This window comes from Panicum virgatum, chromosome 6N, assembly GCF_016808335.1.
Source record: "Panicum virgatum strain AP13 chromosome 6N, P.virgatum_v5, whole genome shotgun sequence".
Classification (NCBI taxonomy): domain Eukaryota; kingdom Viridiplantae; phylum Streptophyta; class Magnoliopsida; order Poales; family Poaceae; genus Panicum; species Panicum virgatum.
The window spans coordinates 11766322-11783975 of NC_053150.1; the positions used below are offsets into that span (position 1 = coordinate 11766322).

The window sequence follows — 17654 nt, forward strand, 5'->3', positions numbered from 1 at the left end:
TACTTCGGAGAAGACTGTGCAGCTGAAGAACATACAGCATGTCCCCACCATCAAGAAGAATCTAGTCAGCGGCTCTCTACTGTGTAGAGATAGTTTGAAATTAGTCTTTGAGTCCAATAAATATATCTTGTATAAGTTTGGTACTTTTGTTGGAGAAAATTATGAAAGCGGAGGCTTGTTCCGCCTTTCTTTGACAGATATTTGTAATAAAGTTGCTTACAATATTATTAACGTTGATGAAACAAATGTTTGGCATTCAAGGCTTTGTCACGTTAATTTTGGTTGTATGATGCGCTTAGCTAATTTGAGTTTAATTTCAAAGTTTACTTTTGTCAAAAATTCTAAGTGCCATGTATGTGTTGAATCAAAACAAACTCGCAAGTCTCATGAGGTCACTGAGGCGAGGAGCTTGGCACCCTTAGAATTAATTCATTCCGATTTGTGCGAAATGAATGGAGTGTTGACAAAAGGTAGTAAAAGATATTTCATGACTTTGATCGATGACTGCACTAGATTTTGTTGCATCTATTTGTTGAAGTCAAAAGATGAAGTTTTACACTACTTTAAAATCTATAAAGCTGAAGTAGAAAACTAACTTGAGAGAAAGATCAAAAGAGTTAGGTCAGATCATGGTGGCGAGTACTTTTCAAATTTATTCACTTTATTCTGCGAGGAACATGGTATTATTCATGAGAGAACGCCTCCCTATTCACCTCAGTCAAATAGGGTTGCTGAAAGAAAGAACCGCACTCTAACGGATTTGGTTAACGCCATGTTAGATACAGCGGGACTTTCCAAGAAATGGTGGGGTGAGGCTATATTGACTGCATGTCATGTCCTAAACCGTGTTCCTACAAAGAATAAAGAGATAACATCTTTCGAGGAATGGGAGAAGAAAAGGCCAACACTTTCATACTTACGTATATGGGGTTGTTTGGCAAAAATGAGTGTGCCAATAACTAAGAAATATAAGCCTGGACCTAAAACTGTGGATTGTGTCTTTCTAGGTTATACTATTCACAGCATTGGGTATAGATTTTTAATAGTGAAATCTGGAGTACCTGACATGCATGTTGGTACTATAATGGAGTCCAGAGATGCTACATTTTTTGAAAATATTTTTCCTATGAGAGATGGAACAAGTGGTCATGGTCTATGAGAACTGGGTATTCTCTAGAAACTCATGAAGAGCCTGGAGTATGACTTATAAGCTCCAAACTACGGGGATGCTTATGCAGCCTAGTACCAGTGTAGGGCTCAGGTCAAACTTGTTTGCACAAGACTGGCAATTTAAGGCATAGTCCATTGTACAGTTGTGTATAAGTGTAGCCTTTGTTATAGATGGAAGTTCAACTTAACAGTCTCTGTCAAATACTTGTATATCAATGAGGGAATGGGAGCATTTTTAGTGTGGCTTGAATTTCATGGTGGGGATTGTTGGAATTATGGGTTTGGCCCATATATTCTAATCAATGCAATAAAAGAATTTAAAGCCCACTATTAAATGCTAGGGAATCAATTACTTAATTCCGTATCGAGAATTAAGGAGGATCTCAACTGACTTAAAGGGTAGACCATGTGTACACCACTTGTGAAGCCGGTAAGAGGAGGTCGGTGAACCACACGTGCATGCGCTCGCTCACCTCGCCGAGCCGGGCCGAGGCCGAGGACGTGGGCGTGGTGAGGCGCGGCGCGGCGCGGCCGGACGGGCGGTGCGTGTGCGTGGCGCGGCCGAATGTGACGTGCAGGTGCGGTGCGACGTGATGTGCTAAGACGAGAGAATGTTTTGCTGTTGAAAGCATTAAACAAAGACAATAAAACATTGGCATTAACAGGTGAATGATGACACAGAATAAAACCTTTGCGGTTAATGAGATTCCTGTGACTCAATTGCGCCAGTAATTGCTGCTCATCAAAGCCCATTATGATGTCCAAGTTCATTGAATCTGAGGCACCTCCAAGCCTATATAAACCACCCCATCCTCCTCTCATCCTCATACTACAAGCACTCTTGCTTCAGGTACTCCTGCTTAGGAGACCTCTCTCTTCTCCCTCTGCTGCTTTCTGCCATTCCCATCACTAGCATTGCGCGCACAGCTCTAGCAAGAGCAGGCCTCCGGAATCTCTGCTCGCTGAAAGTCCTGCACGGGGCGCGGGCAATTAGGTTTTTGTGGAGCGTCTTGATGCGACTCCTCGCTCCCTGAACGACTACTTCGTCTACATCCCGGCGTAAACACTACTTCGTCTACTTCCTGGTGACCGTTCGTGGGATTGCACTGCGAACCTCTTCCTGCATCGACGTCATTCGGCTACATCAGGCAAGGCTAGTCGAATAGAATGTCTATTCCAGTTGGTAACGGCGCAACCGGTGCCTCCGGCACTGGTCCCGTCTTGGGGTACACTCTAAATCTATTCTGGTTTAACATTTTGTTCATGTTTATTAGTGAGAATAATATGAACACAAGCACATATTTTGTTCACACATTATCACTCTTTTATGTCATGAAATTGCTAGTAATATTTGGAATTAAAATATACCGAAAATTGCCTAGTTTTCTAACAATGGCTTAGTTGAAATGACATCAGTTTAATAAAACTCCAAGCATATCCAACTTATCGGTAATATTCAGAAGAACTTAGTGGTTGTGGTTCTAAGAGCGCAACTACAGCACCATGCATGAGGACAAAGAAAGAGTAAAACTTGCATAGTGCAACACTGTTATTCTTTGGAGCACGACTACAGATTGTTCTTTTTACGTTCATCAATTTTGAAACATAGAATATGAGAACTCTGGTAACTTTTGGTTGCGTAATCCACTTTAGACCGGATTTCTATCCATTACCTAAAAAGATTCCTTCCCTAACACCTATCTTGTGTGATGTGCCTCCAAAACCAAAACTCTTAGATCCGGTTTGGAACCTTGGAATTGAATTCCATTCTAATTGTCATAATTTAGATACAAAACTATTAAGCTAATATAATTATATATGAAATATATTTGTATAATATTGTTGGCCACATGGATATACTTATGTGTTGTATATTTCTATTATAGAGGAGTGAGCCAAAAAACATGTTATAAGTTATTACAAAATAGAAATATAGTTTGGTGATGTATAGAATCAATTTCCATCTCCCACCCTATAAATTAGGATAGGCTTATATCTAAACTTTGGAAAATGATGGGATATCAAATTCTAAACTAAAATGTCTAATTTATTGAGTAGATTTAAATTCCTCCAAAATGAGTGGATCCAAACAGCCCGAATGAAATGAGATGCAGAAGAATGGACAACTCACCAAAGGATACACAGGGGACACAGTCATGGGCTGAAAATATGGGCCCGAAACTGATGCAGACAAAATGAGCACAACTTTCGGCCCATTACACAAATTCGGCACTGAAAACAGAATAGATCGGTCCATAACAGCCCACGCCAAATTTTTCGGCTGGTGATGGTCGCATAATCTTAAATTATTGCATTACATTGCATCTTGCCAAGATTTCTCCAAAATAAAGCAATCCAATTATAGAAAAATAAAATAAGAGCAATTCGTGAAGCAATCCATGGCCACATTGCCTACAGACCACCACCTTTTGTCTCTGCGCAAGTCCGGCCAGGTCAGTAGGGGCGTGCCTGTGTGGCAGCGTCCACCGCTGTCCACGTGGCTACAAGTGAAGAAACGAAAGGGAAAAGAAAAGAATTTTAACTCTAAAGATTCTGAGAAAAATCTCGGAGGTGAAGTTGGACACGAAGAACCTAAATAAAATACTTGAAGCTCGTTAAAAGGTTGTCTAGAAACTTCCAAAAAATTGGGTTAGCTCTAAGAGAATAAAATCTAGCAAAATCTAGGTAATTCTTAGAAAGTATAGAAAACAAATAATTTTATTTGAAAAGATATTCACAACACAAACCCGAATTTTCGGGGTGTGACAATCAACCATGGCCGAAAGCAAATTCATGCAAGCGCTATAATTAATGACTTAAAGGGATTAATAGAAACCAATACACCGGTGCTTATGTGAACATATTTACTCTTTACTTTGACCTTTCTTCCTTTCCTGTTCATACACTGTCCACCGACCAAACAGTAGCAGCTGCTGTAAAGATCAATTGAGGCATCTCCAAGAGTTTGTCATATTTTACTTGGCATATCTTGTGTTTTACCAACTTCTAAAAAGATATGCCAAGCAAAAAAAAGAGTTTATCTCCAACAGTTTGGCATAATTCACTTGCCAAATCCAGATCTAACTTACATCAGGAACCCTGATAGAGAAACAAAATTATATTTATGCCCTTCCACCTCTTGAAAACTTAAATCAGGAACCCTTCTCTGTTATTTATTTCTTTTTTCACCCTCCCACCTGACTAGAAACCACGATGCCAACCGCGCGCCGCGCGCGTATATTTACGCGCTGGAGGCTGGTTTTTCCCAAGTTGCCAAAAATTGCCAAGTCTTTTGCCAAACTGTTGGAGGAGTATTTTTAACATTTTTGCCAAAAATCAAAGATGACAACTCGATTTGCCAAACTACTGGAGATGCTCTGACTTTCAACGGCCTCTACTCTTCTCAGCCTGGGACCATAGAAAAAGATGTATGTTAAACCGTGGAAAATGATTGTCCTTTGCATGACTAGTGACCGCACGGTTTTCTAACCTCTTAGGCCAATCTCAGTGGTAGTATTATAGGAGTGTCATGTACATTAAATTTGCTAACATGTACTAATAGTATGAGAAGAGAGGAGCGAGAAGTGTCATGAAATGTGAGACGAATGTCATCACCATGACACTCCAGTGGCACAGTTCTTAAGTTTTCAATCTTGGTAACTGTGTCGATGACACTCCTACTGAGACTGGTCTTAGTAAATTTCTAAATCCATATTTTATTATTTTGACCATCTCTTTACATTAATTACAATATTCTTACATTATAATATTATAAGACATCTTCCTTCCTTTTGCGAACGAGACGAAGCCACTTGTAGAAGTCTTTTGTTTCGCTTGAATAATCACACACACACATATCTACTCCTTTTATGAAGGAGACAAGGCACATACAGAAATTTTATTTCCCTCGAATAACCACATCTATATTTTAGATTTCTATCCTAGAATATGAAGCTAGTAGCTACTCTTTCAATAAATGCTAAGTTTTACTGTAATATACCCGCAAGTTGCAAGAGCTCCTTGTCAAGAAGTCTTATATTTCGTTATAATGCAAATAATGAATCTTGATTTGTCCTCCTCAGTAATGTGTGTTCTCCTAAATTTACAAATTTTATAAATCAAACGATAATTGATTAATAAACAAGTTATGACAGAATAGAAACAAAGTTGACACGAGGGCGTGCGTGGTACTGGCATGTAATCCTATATGCTGAACCAAAAGGGACGCTGTGGAGGCCTGCACTGTTATGCCAATTCCATTTCCCCACGTGTCTCTTGCCTGCCTTTTTTTTTTTTTTGCTTCCTTGCGTGCGTGTCTCTTGCCTGGTAATTTTTTTGCTTCCTGCATTATGCGTGTGCGACGCGTGCCCCATGTTAGCTTCGGCTGCTTAGACTTTGTTTAGATTCCAAAACACAAAATGCAAAATTATTATAAATTGCTTGCATGATGTACTAAATGTAGTCAAAAAATAAATCGCATTATACAAATGGACCGTAAATCGCAAGACGAATCTAATGAGTCTAATTAGGACGTAATTAGACACTAAATTGATACAGTAATGCTACAGTAAACATGCTCTAATGCTGGATTGATTAGACTCATTAGATTCGTCTCGTAGTTTACAGATGAGATCTGTAATTAATTTTGTGATTAATCTATATTTAATACTTCAAATATTAAATATTCTCTTCCAAAAACACAAAAATACAAAATGCAAAGTGAACTAAACACACCCTTAGTTCTCATTGCCGTTCTGCGTATATTTTGGGCCCTCTTTTTTCCTGGGCCGTTGGTTGCGTCGTCGGTGCCTCTGCGTTGTTTCGGCCTGTTTTCATTGCTGCTCCTGGCCTGCGGCCTGCTCCACAACCGCGTACCTCCTACGCCACATCGGTGCTCCTCTGCGCTTATCTTCTACCTCAGCGTTATTTTCTCGATTCCATCGGCTCCACCGCCGTCGTACACTGCTCACGGCAGAAGGAAGGTCCACACGTGAGACTTGCGAGTTGTCCTTGTCCGCGGACCAAATCGTCTCCACCTCATTTGTCGTGTCTTGCCTCGCGCCCTCGCCTCGCTACCGTCGCCTCCTCCATCTCGCAGTCGCAGCGCCGTCGCCGGCCTCCTCCGAGCCGACCCTTCAGCTCCATCCCGTGGCCCTCCTCCCCGTTAGCAGTGAAGAAGGCTCGATGCCGTGGCCGTGTAGGAGGCAGCGGATTTGTCGTCGGCGGCGCAGGAAGGGCGGCCACCGGTGCGCGCTGAGCGCCTACCCCTTCGACGGCTTTGCTGTAGCCCATCGATGCCCCCGCAGGCAGCGGCGTCCGGGCTCGCAGGGGCATCGCGCCTCCGGTCCGCGCTTCCCGCATCGTCTCCACGAGTCCCGATTGGGCGGCCCGCGTTGAACAAGCTGCCCATCTTCCTGCAGCATGGAGCGACCCTCCCCAAGCCAGTGCCGCTCGAGCAGCAAGACATGATGGCCTCTCTGGAAGGACATTCACAGCAAGCCGGAGGACGCCCCCAACACCGCAGCCAAGGGCACCCAGCCCGCGCCCCCTGAGGGATCCACCGAGGCCGGCCCGCCGGCCTCCAGCGCGAAGGCCGCGGAGGCGCTGCTCCCGTCGCTCATCATCTGGCCACCATCGCAGCACATGCGCGACGCCGTCATGCGCTGCATCGTGCAAACGGTCGCCGCGCCCAGCATCCTCTCCCAGCGGTACGACACTGTCCCGGAGCCTGAGGCCGAGTGTGCCGCCGCCGCCATCCAGGCCGAGGCCTTCGCCATCGCCTCCAAGTCCGCCGCCGGCGCGTCCCTGGCCTCCGTCAAGGAGGGGATAGAGGTCCTCCAGGCATTGTATTCCAAGGAGGTCAGCCGCCGCCTCCCGAGCTCGCCAAGTCCCGGTCCGTCGCCGCCGTGTCGCCGACCGCCGAGGCCAGCGTGCTGGAGATGGAGGAATCGTCGGTGACCGTCTCCGCCGCCCAACCGTCGTCTAAAGGTGATGGGTCCATATCACCGCTACATGTATACTGCTCTCTGTTAATTGCATCTAAGCTTCTTTTTTTGCTCTTCGATAAGCTGGACAATCACTAGCCATTTAATTTTGTAGTTACCTGCTGATAAATCTAGAGCTACTAAAACAAATCTCTAGATATCCGTTTTTGGTCCTCGGTTGGTAATATCTGGGGCTCCAGGTTAATGCTCACGTCGTGCCCATAGCTGACGCCATTAATCTGGAGCTACACATTGTGTTTTGTCTACTGTAAGGAAATGGATTGCCCGGGAGAAGTTTGACACAAGCAGCAGATCAATTCCACATTGTTCGCTAAGGTTAATGTGTTGTGTTTGTTCATATTTGTCTGAAATTTGCTTACAACTCTTCTGTGATATATAGGTTGCTCCATGTTGTCAGCTTTAATTGTACCTGAATCTAATACATGGTGCCATGGCCCTACCACTCCAACGATAACTTGATTTGTCTTCCTCTATGCCGATTTTTAGTTTCGGCTCAGGTGTTCCTACAATATTTACCGTTTACGAAATTCCCATCCTAATGGATTGCTTAGCATTTTGTACTCCAATGTGCCCACACATGTATCTTATTATTGTTCGTATTAGGTGTACTAAAAAAATGTCTCGAAACAAAATCTGGGCTTATATTGCAAAATCCTTTTCTGGAGCCCAATATTCTAAGTTCGTAACTTCAAAAATTAAGAGTGTAATGCAGCACTTACATTTTTCTTTTGTGAATGTAGCAGCAAATTGACGGCTATATTTCTGACTCTTTTTTCATGCTTGCACTATTCTCTGGCGTTCTGTAATTAGCAATAGAAAGGGACCTTCAACATATATAGAAGCAATGAAAAATAATGGACAACAACAACCCGTAATTAACAAAAAAAAATGAATGCACAACCTATACAGGCGCGGCGTTAGCGCGCCAATCATCCTAGTTTCTTTGGACATGCCACGTGTCTTTGTTTCATTGGCCAAAAGAATCGACTGAGACGATATGAAAAAATATACTTGATTGTCAGTGAGGCACTCCCATAATAAAGCAATTCAATTATCAAAAAATAAATAAAGTAAGAGCAATTCGTGAAGCAATCCATGGCCACATTGCCTAGAGACTAGTACGGTTGAACTTGAACCACCGTCCACCACGCTGTCCGTGCGCAAGTCCGGCCAGGTCAGCAGGGGCGTGCCGGCGTGGCAGCGTCCACCGCTCGCCACGTGGCTTCAAGAGATGGAGAAAACGTACTTTTTTTCTAATCTTTTTATTAAACCAAAAGCGCGTCCAATGGCGAGGCGGCATTTCCTGGAAGAACCCCATCGAGCTCTTTTGGTCAGCAGCCGGAGGACGACGACGACGCGTCTAAGCAAAGCCATGGTCGATCGCTGCCTGCTCTCTCTCTATATATATACAGGAACAACGATCATCCATCCATCCACCTCGCCCACCCGTCTGCCGTCTGACTGCCCGTTCTTGCGTGCTTGATACTCGCATCGAGCTTGGCTGGCAGTGGCAGCTGATCCTTCGGCCGGCCGGTCATGAGCTACCAAGCAGGCTACCCGCCGCCGGGCACCGCCGCGTACCCTCCGCCGGGGCAGCAGGCGGCCTACGGCGCGCCCCCGCCGCAGGCCTACGTCGCGCCGCCGCCGGCGTACCCGCCGTCCCAGCAGGACGCCGGCGCGTACGGCCAGCACCAGACCACCAGCCGCGGCGGCGACGGCTTCTGGAAAGGATGGTGAGCTTACTTCTCGATTCCCCCGTCTTCTCCTTTCTCCATCCATCCTGATGATGCTCATCATCACCTTCTTGCTGATTCATCCATGTCGATCTGCCTGTCGTCGCAGCTGCGCCGCCATCTGCTGCTGCTGCGTCCTCGACATGTGCTTCTGAGGACGACGACGGAGCTGATGGTCGACCAGGACTCGCTGATCGGTGGAGCTGCTCTGCTCTAGCTGATGTGTTAATTACATTTACATCCATGCATCTTGATACAGTCATTAATTAGTCTTCGTTATTGTGGCTTGTAGTAGCTAGTATCAATTTGTAGAGCCATTCTTGTATTTTTATATGATGGCAATATATTATACATAAATGTTCCCCTGTTATTCCATGATATATTCGACATGACTTTACTTATTCTCCAACAGCGCTGAATCCGTTCCATGAAAATGGGTTGGGCTGCCCTGTAATTTCCAGCACAATTTTTCTTCTTTTTGCGAGGAAACTTCTAGCATAATTTCAGAAGAAAACTATAAGGAAAGGCTTAGTTTGCGTGAGGGAAATAGTAATTTTTATTTCCTTATTTATTTATTTTTGTGGGGGGTATTTATTTATTTGCTTGCGAAAGAGAGGGAATGGCGACAAATTTGACCACGTTTCGTTTGGCACGTCGTGGTCAATTCAACGCCCACATACTCTGCAGTCTGGAAGAACAAATATCTGCAGCCTATATGGACCGCAACTCAGCTTTGAACTGAATTTCAACGGGAGCAAGCCACCAAACCCACCAGAGGTCCAAACCAAACCCATTACACACAATGAGACAAACGCTGGTATTCAGGATCAGGAGTGCCCAAGTTGATGACCATAACCTGTAACACAGATGGTAACCGTAGCTACTTTCACCATCTTAAAATTAAAGATGCATGATAGGTTTACCCATGGCTTTGTATATCTACTCCAAACCACCAACATGGCAAAAGCAGGTGCAGTTCGCATTATTTCAGCAGCCACATCAGGAAAATTGCACATAATTTGGCAAACAAATGGGATTCGATTTGTTTCGTCTGATCAGATGGATAGTTTGGCTGGGCTGACGCACGACTCGTTTTCGTTAAAACTGAAGCAGGGCTTGCTACTCTTGTTAACAAAATAGTGGTTGTCATCATCATCATCACCACCGACCATCATTGAAATGAACAGACACTAATCCTTGGAGTTGAGCTCTGCACTCCTTTGCTTTCAGGTCATCGTCATACTTGCTTAAAAGGTTAGTCAGGATTTAGCTCTTTTCGCGCTAGTTACACGATCACCAAATCAGTTACAAACGAGATTAGACAATGCGAATACGTGATCTAGCTTACCTCTTCAGTGCTCTTGCTCATTTCAGGTTGACGAACTGTTGCCTTGCCGTAAATGATCATGAACTCATTGCCACCTTGTGATACATACAGGTAGAGTGGAGCTTTCGGGTGTGGTTATATCTGTGTTTGTTGATCCATCATTTTCAAATCATGTCTGCTGATGTTTCCCGTCTCTATTATTCTATTTCTTTCATAAATTTTGTAGACTCAGAATAACTTTGGTAGAAGTTAGTACGACTTGTGCATGATTGGGGTCAAGTATCCTCTGCAATTCGATCAAGTTGAATATCCCTGTAATTTTAGTTACTTAGCCTGTCAGAGTTCACCTGACCATCTTCGCCTATTATACCAAGCCCAATATTTTATTTTTGAAACGAAAACCCAATATTTTAGATGCAACCAACTATTTGATGGTCAATCAAAGGAACTTTTCCATTATAAAATTAAGCAGGGCAACATTCAATGTCAAAGGAATTCAAGTGAATTAAAGTCTCGGTAATCTAGAAAGCATAGCAAACTGATGAATTTGAATGCTAATGCGACGCATTTTTGCTGCCTATATGGACCGATTCCAACTTAGAAAACAACAAGATCAAGTAAGCCACCTAACGCAGCAATGCTCCAGAACTACAAACCAATTCCAAGCAAAAGGCCAACCTAACCTATCACAGACAATGAGACAAGCAGTACAGACCACAATCATAGCCTTGGCATATATATGAACCTGCTCAACCATAATATATAGCTATGTAGTATACACTTCACGAACATATCAGTTGTCAAGTTGATGGTTTCAACCTATATTGATGCTAATCATGATATATAGCTATCTAGAATAAACCATTGGCAGTTTCCAAACATGGTTGACATACATCCGCTGCCTTTGTATATCTATTACCAGCATGCAATTCAGATCATTTTGAACATCACGTCAGAACATGGTACATATGTCGATGAAGAAAGAGTCCATAATTTCTTTGCATTGTTAATTAGCTTAGCTGACAATTTGGCGGCAATGGGGTGCTAGTGTATTTTTGTCGAGGGAATACTACTCAATCTGAGAGAAAAGAGCATGTATTCCCTGTTGCTGGATAGCAAGGAACAGTTGCCATTCTGCACAATAAGTACGAAGTTCCAGCACTTTATTCAGAATTTGAGATCAAGTATGAATTACTCTGTACATTAGATGTTGTTCATCATCATCCCCCAGATCGTTACAACCAACAGTGTTAGCTAGTTCTTGGATTTAAGCTCTGCGATCCTTTCCTCTGTGGCCTTCAGGGCATGGCCGAATTTGATAATGATCTAAAGGGTCAGTCAAGATTGAGTTAGCTTCGTATTCGATTCATGATCACATCAATAACAAAAAAAAGATTGGATAATGTAAAACACATGGTCTTACTTCTTCAACTTCTTCAGGAGTCATTATCAGTGGGGGTGACAGCATGATGCTATCCCCAGCCACCCTAATGAGCATTCCACGCTTCTCACACTCGGCGCCGAAGATTGAACCCACACCTGAAATTACAGGCATAACGAAATCAATTTACTCTCACCATGCAAACACATGTCAGGGCTTGGGATTGTGATGAACTTTGCCATGATATGCTAAATTAATTCATGAACACTAAGTGAGCCTTCAGAGAACATTTTGGTAGCCTAAGAGTTAATTTTTTAACACAGTAAATTCTTTGAAATTCAAACAAACATCAAGAAAGATACAAACCCCATTCAGCTGGGAATGGATCATTTGGCGATTTGTTGTCGACAAATTCAGTTCCAAGTATCAGTCCCTGACCACGTATCTGTGTCGTGGAGCACCAAATGTATAAGCACAAATAAGAATCTTCTGAAATATGTACGAAGATAGGATGTATATACTCATAAAGATCTATACCTCGCCAACAATTGGGCTTCCTGAGAACGCTTTGATTCCCTCCTGGAACCTTGGAGCAATTTTGTTAACATGTTCAACGATATTCCTTTCTCTAACAGCAATTATAAGAAGGCTTAGTCAGATATATGCATTGATATAATAGGAGTTTGTTTATCATTACAGGAAGTGTGATTTACTTATAAATCTTCAATGTTTCTATTGCAACAGCACAAGAAACTGGATGTCCCGAGTATGTAAAGCCATGAGAAAAAGAACCTATAACAAAAAGGAAAAAAAAAAGAAATTATGGCCCTTGTCAAAGAGTAGCAGTAGAAATATGAGTTCACTATGGGATTAGCTTACCAAGCTTATTGCTCTGTGAGTAAATTACATCAGTTATTTCTGGGCTAACAAGGATTGCTCCGATTGGCATATAGGCGGAAGAAAGAGCCTGTTAGCAAAAAGAACACTAAGTTCTCCCCTGCCACTTTATGAAGAAACTGTAGTAACTAATTAGCGTTCTATACAGAACTAACCTTGGCAATGGAGACAAGATCTGGCTTAATGTTATACATATCACATCCAAACATGGTCCCTAGTCTTCCGAATGCAGTAATGACCTAAAACAAGATATGGAGTTTTAGCAACTTTTAAACCTTTCATCATGCTTGTTTTTCTGGAGGCACTTGTTACCTCATCTGCAATTAGTAAGATGTCATACTTCTTGAGAACTGCTTGAATCTGTTGCAAGGGAACAAAATTTCACAAGATCAAAAGAAGTAGCATGGGAGAAAAAACATTTGAAACAATACATTGTCACATATTTTAGCAGTCAGATTTAACTTTTTTGAAACCCTGGAGAGAAGGTACACTGCAAATTTCTAGCAACATCATAACTTCAACCTGATGCACCCTTGATAAGCATGAAGTGCATTCTACAATTTAGTTTTTAATATAATTCTTAATGTGATGAAAGAAACAGTTCCAAAGTTTGGGTAGTATCCATAACTAGTATATTTGATGATATGCTTACAATTCAATATGTTTGTGATGTTTGAAACATAATAAAAAATCGAATTTAGAATTTATTTTGGGTTTATTTAGGAGTCATGACAAACATCTGTTATTTAATGTGGTAGGTCACCTTCTCAAAATAGGTCTTTGGAGGAAGGATCACACCACCAGCACCCATCACAGGTTCTGCAATGAAAGCAGCAATCTAGAAAGAAAAAATAATAATTATCAAACAAATGCCAACATATACAAACTGTTCTTATATTATCAAAAAAGAAAAAAAAAAAGAGGGTTTTACTGTTTCAGGTCCTTCTTTTAGGATAAGATTCTCCAAATTGTTGGCAAGTCGAGTTGAAAACTCTTCTTCTGTCTCATCTATATCACAATAAAATTATTTAGTTGGCATCGGATCCTTGTGTTATTGTATGTAAAATTATTTAGTGACATAAGGATACCAGAAAGACGGAAGCGCCAGTAGTGAGGGCAGTCTGTGTGCAGAACAAAAGGTGCTGGTAGATCAAACTTCTGATGAAGTGCAGGCAAACTACAGATTAAGAAGAAATTAGAGAAAAAACTACATGGGAACCGACTCGAATGAAAGCATAATGTGCGGGTTAGTTAGGTTACCCTGATAGACTAGCTGCTATTAACGTTGATCCATGATATCTGCAAGAAAAAAGAAGAGGGAAGTCTGTAATACCATGAAGAGAAAAAAAACTACATGGGAAGTCTGTAATACTTATTACAATCAAAATTGAATTCTTCAAGAATATTCCAATATCAGTGCTGACATAATACATCAGGCTTTGTTAGATGCAACAATCACAGAAAATTGGAATATTAATTTTTATGCTTTGTTAGTGCAACAGTCACAGAAAATTGGACATTATGGCCCTCTCATCATCTGGACCTGATATGCAAAGCAATTCGACTGCCCTTCAAGTCAGTATGGTAAGACCAACGGAATTGGAGTATCAGCTAAAGATAGGTAATGAATTTTAGGAGGGCAATAGGATAGAGAAAGGAAATGGAATCTCACGATTTTGACCGAGCAATAAATTTCTTCTTGTTTGCCCTGCCTAGTGCATTGTTATAATACCACACTAATTTAACCTGTTAAGGAAAACATCAGGCCATGCTTCAGTAAAGCGGCGCTTAAACAAAAGAATGAAACAGAAAGTGTATACTTATGATTTGGAACCATCATACTGTTATTGTTTCAGTAAAATATAAAGGTCTGTACAAAATGTCAATTTTTTCCTCTAAAAAAATGACAGTTGTTTCAACTATTCACATTCGAGAAGAGATAAACAACCATGGTAGTACTGGTCAGTTGTCTTTTATCAATTATCATACCTGAGAGTCATTTGCTTCTGAACCACTATTTGTGAAGAATACTTTGCCCATTTCCCTTGCAGTGAACATGCTGAGAATTTCATTTGCAAGATCCTGTAATGATATTGGCAAGAAAGTTCTAATCATCAAGGCTTTTTAGGTATTTTTCAGAATAATAAAAAAGGCGTAGAAGTAATTTGGTTTACAGTAACATCCATTGAGTCCTTTTATTTTAATAAAGAAAAGATGGAGATATGAACGAAACAGTCACATAAGACAGGAAAAAAATTTGAAACAGAAGATAACAAACGAAAGGATGTTGGTAAGAAAAGGAACATCAAAGATCAAAAGTATATTACCAATGAGGGTTTGGTTGTACGGTTCCAAAAGGAATGGTAGAATGGTAATTTGTTTAGTTGCTCAGTTGCAGCTTTGACCAATCGAGGCTCATTACCACCTGAAAACAATGTGAACAGTGTACTAATGGAAAACAGGGTTTAAATATTAAGTCTAAAACAACATGTAATGTGGCATACGGGTGTGTTCTTGGTAATGTTCTTAACATTTTCTCCTAGTTGATAAGCACACCCGAGTAGGAGTTCTACACCGGCACACATGTCCAAGTAGCACCTCGAATATATTGTAATTACCACAATGAAGTTTGTGTGCCACTGGGTCAGTATAATAAGATAGTGAACCTTTAGTCTCTAGAGGTGTGCAATTGACTCTATTCAGTATCTTTTGAACAGAGCTTGCTCAAGTGTGGAGTAGTCAACAAGGGGAGTTCCTCATTTTTTTTACCTTTATTTCCATTGGAGCGCAATTAAATTCAATTTTGGGAGTACTTTGTTCTGCTTCTTTCAATGAAAGATGATCAACACAACACTGTCTATTTTCTAATCCAATACACAAATATTTTTTAAATGAAGCATAAGTTCTCCAAGTAATGCGTAGAACTGCAGCTATACCATAAAATCTGGCATCTTAGCTTGCACATACCTAAAGCTGTACACCACAGTCCTGCAAGAGCATCTATATACTTCTTCCCATTGATGTCATAAACGTAAGAGCCCTGCAATATAAGCTAAATGCTGTAAGGTAAAACTGACAGTCACTGTGATGCGACAAGAAATCAACATGCTAATATTCATTTTCCAAAAATCTTTGTGCTGCATTGTAACAAGGAAAAGAAAATTAGAAGAATGCTAGAGTGAAGAACCTCAGATCTCTCTATAACAAGCGGATGCAAATCGGTGCTCTGCCATCCAGCTGTGAATGGAGCCAGCATGCTATGCCCCTTAAACCTGTTACACAAAAAAAAATAGCATCAGTGGAAGAAATTGTACACCAATCATGTCCGCACATAACCTAGCTCACTGCAAACTGTCACAATTGAGCAGTTGAAATTTTACACACCCATTTTCCTCTATTTCCTGAAGTGAAGGTTCAGAGCTGTAGTATCTGGCAGGTTCCTCTGCAAAATTGTGTGTTCCTTGCAAGCTTCCAGCAGTAGCTACATATTTCACCAGCCTACTAAACTGTGCGACAGAATAGAGTGAAACAAAAAATGAGGAGTTAGATATATTAGCTACAGAAAACACACTAACTGAAATAAAAATGATTTCCGGTTTCCTGAACAAGTCAAGGTCTAGTGTCAGACTGTCTAAGAGGAAGTTATGATCTTGAACAAAGCAATTGTAGTTCTAATTTCAGTTCCAATGAAGCTGAACCGAGTAAAAAGGGGAAAATGTATTGGTTCACAAGAGAACAGAGCTCAAGAGGCTGTTCTTCGATGGTTCATCCAAAGAACCTCTGCTCTATTTGCTGCTCCAGCACTGCTCGAAGAAAAAAAAAACAACCCCTTTTCTCACTCATGAACGAACTAAAAAGAAATCTCATCTGCATGTCCACTACTGGGTCGAAACGAATTTCGTAAAAAGAAAAAGGAAACTGTTTTAAGTTCCTCGTAAAACAAATTGCTGGCTTTCGCGGCCGCGATCGAGAGACCATCACCTGCGAGGCGGCGGCACTGGATCTGAGGAGGCCGCGGGCGATCATCTCGCCGGAGTTCCGCCCACCTCTTCCACTTCACTTCACGGGTTCTTGGAAGTTGGAACTGGGAGGAAGCGAGAGGGACAGACGGAGGCCTGAAGAAGGGGACGTGATTGGATTTATCGCATCCGTTTCTGTCGCAGCCAAAATGGCGGCCCCAGGGGACAGGGGTTAAGGGCCCTGCTACGTGCACCATGCAATCGCACACGCGTGGGTGCGCTCGATGAATCTAACCTGAAATTTAGCCTGTGTTCAGCCACGGTTAAAAAGGTCATTTCGGCGTAATCCTAGCTATAACATAGGAAATTAACCACGTTAGCTAATACAAAGGAGTATAAAGAGTGCATTAGTTTCGTCTAGTTAATTCACAGGCCAAATAAATGTTGAGACTCAAGGTCAAGCAGTGGCGGACGCAGAAAATTTTGGAAGCCCGAGCCATTTAGTAGAGTAAGCTATGAATTATACCTAAACTTTGTAATATATAGCCTGCTAATTATATGGGCCTAATGCAAACAAAGTATAGGAGCTCGGGTCGTGGCCCAGGGTCACCGGGCCCTCGGCCCGCCACTGGGGTCAAGGAATGTTTTTATATATGACTTTGGCATTAATAAGTTTCTAGTACATGTGTGAATATTTGAATAGACGACTAAATACCTATGATGCTGTAGATTCGTTCTTTCGAGTACATATTGCTACTCTTGTGTTTGTTTAGGTTAAAGGGGACCCTTAACACCCTTAGTAATTTTTTTTTCTAGACAAAAGATTAGTTGAGTTAATTCCTAGTTGTAACCCCTTGCTAGTTGAATCTCTAGCTGATTGTTACTAGTTTCACTTAGTAATGCTGTTGTTTTTATATTATTAAAGAGATAAAACTATGCATGTGCAATAATTTACATATCCACTAATAAGAGACAGAAGCTAGTAGTGGCAGCCTATGGAACCCAAAGAGAAATCGTGTATATTATATATAGAGAGCATAGCTCGCAACAAGTATGTAATTCATCATTATTTCATAAAAATTCTTTCGATTTTAGGTACAACCTTTGTGTGCACCAACGATTTCTCTTTTACGAACTCCGGGAGCAAGTCCACCTCAGCATGCCGGAGGCATCATCACGTAT

General features: G+C 41.7%; 1 protein-coding gene and 1 pseudogene across 3 annotated transcripts; one reads left to right on the forward strand and one right to left on the reverse strand.

Annotated features, from left to right (window-relative positions):
• Nucleotides 1-6639: 6639 nt before the first annotated feature.
• LOC120677914 lies at nt 6640-9309 on the forward strand (annotated as a pseudogene). Its single transcript, XR_005676462.1, has 2 exons — nt 6640-8908; nt 9018-9309. The product of XR_005676462.1 is annotated as an MFP1 attachment factor 1-like (transcript).
• Nucleotides 9310-11370: 2061 nt separating this feature from the next.
• Nucleotides 11371-16658, reverse strand: LOC120679028 (probable gamma-aminobutyrate transaminase 3, mitochondrial). 2 transcript variants are annotated; one of them, XM_039960515.1, is made up of 19 exons: nt 16495-16658; nt 15898-16019; nt 15701-15785; nt 15481-15553; nt 14841-14938; nt 14503-14595; nt 14186-14259; nt 13774-13812; nt 13602-13690; nt 13445-13521; nt 13277-13351; nt 12826-12873; nt 12669-12752; nt 12496-12583; nt 12330-12408; nt 12154-12244; nt 11983-12061; nt 11659-11774; nt 11371-11561 (listed from the first exon to the last, which is right to left on the reverse strand). In XM_039960515.1, exons 1-19 carry the CDS (start codon nt 16537-16539, stop codon nt 11490-11492), a joined length of 1527 nt encoding a protein of 508 aa, XP_039816449.1. In that variant the 5' UTR covers nt 16540-16658; the 3' UTR covers nt 11371-11489. The 2 variants fall into 2 exon arrangements, with proteins under 2 accessions (XP_039816449.1, XP_039816451.1); XM_039960517.1 differs by lacking the exon at nt 13602-13690 and having other exon boundaries at nt 13775-13812.
• Between the last annotated feature and the right edge of the window lie 996 nt (nt 16659-17654).

What these genes read in the sequence shown, in the direction of transcription:
- LOC120679028 (XM_039960515.1), bottom strand. Translation starts at nt 16,539, where the DNA reads ATGATCGCCCGCGGCCTCCTCAGATCCAGTGCCGCCGCCTCGCAG. An exon ending in CAGGAAATAGAGGAAAATGG is followed by an intron (nt 15,786 to 15,897) that starts GTGTGTAAAATT and finishes TTTGTGTAACAG; the next exon opens with GTTTAAGGGGCATAGCATGC. An exon ending in GAAGCCCAATTGTTGGCGAG is followed by an intron (nt 12,062 to 12,153) that starts GTATAGATCTTT and finishes TCCACGACACAG; the next exon opens with ATACGTGGTCAGGGACTGAT.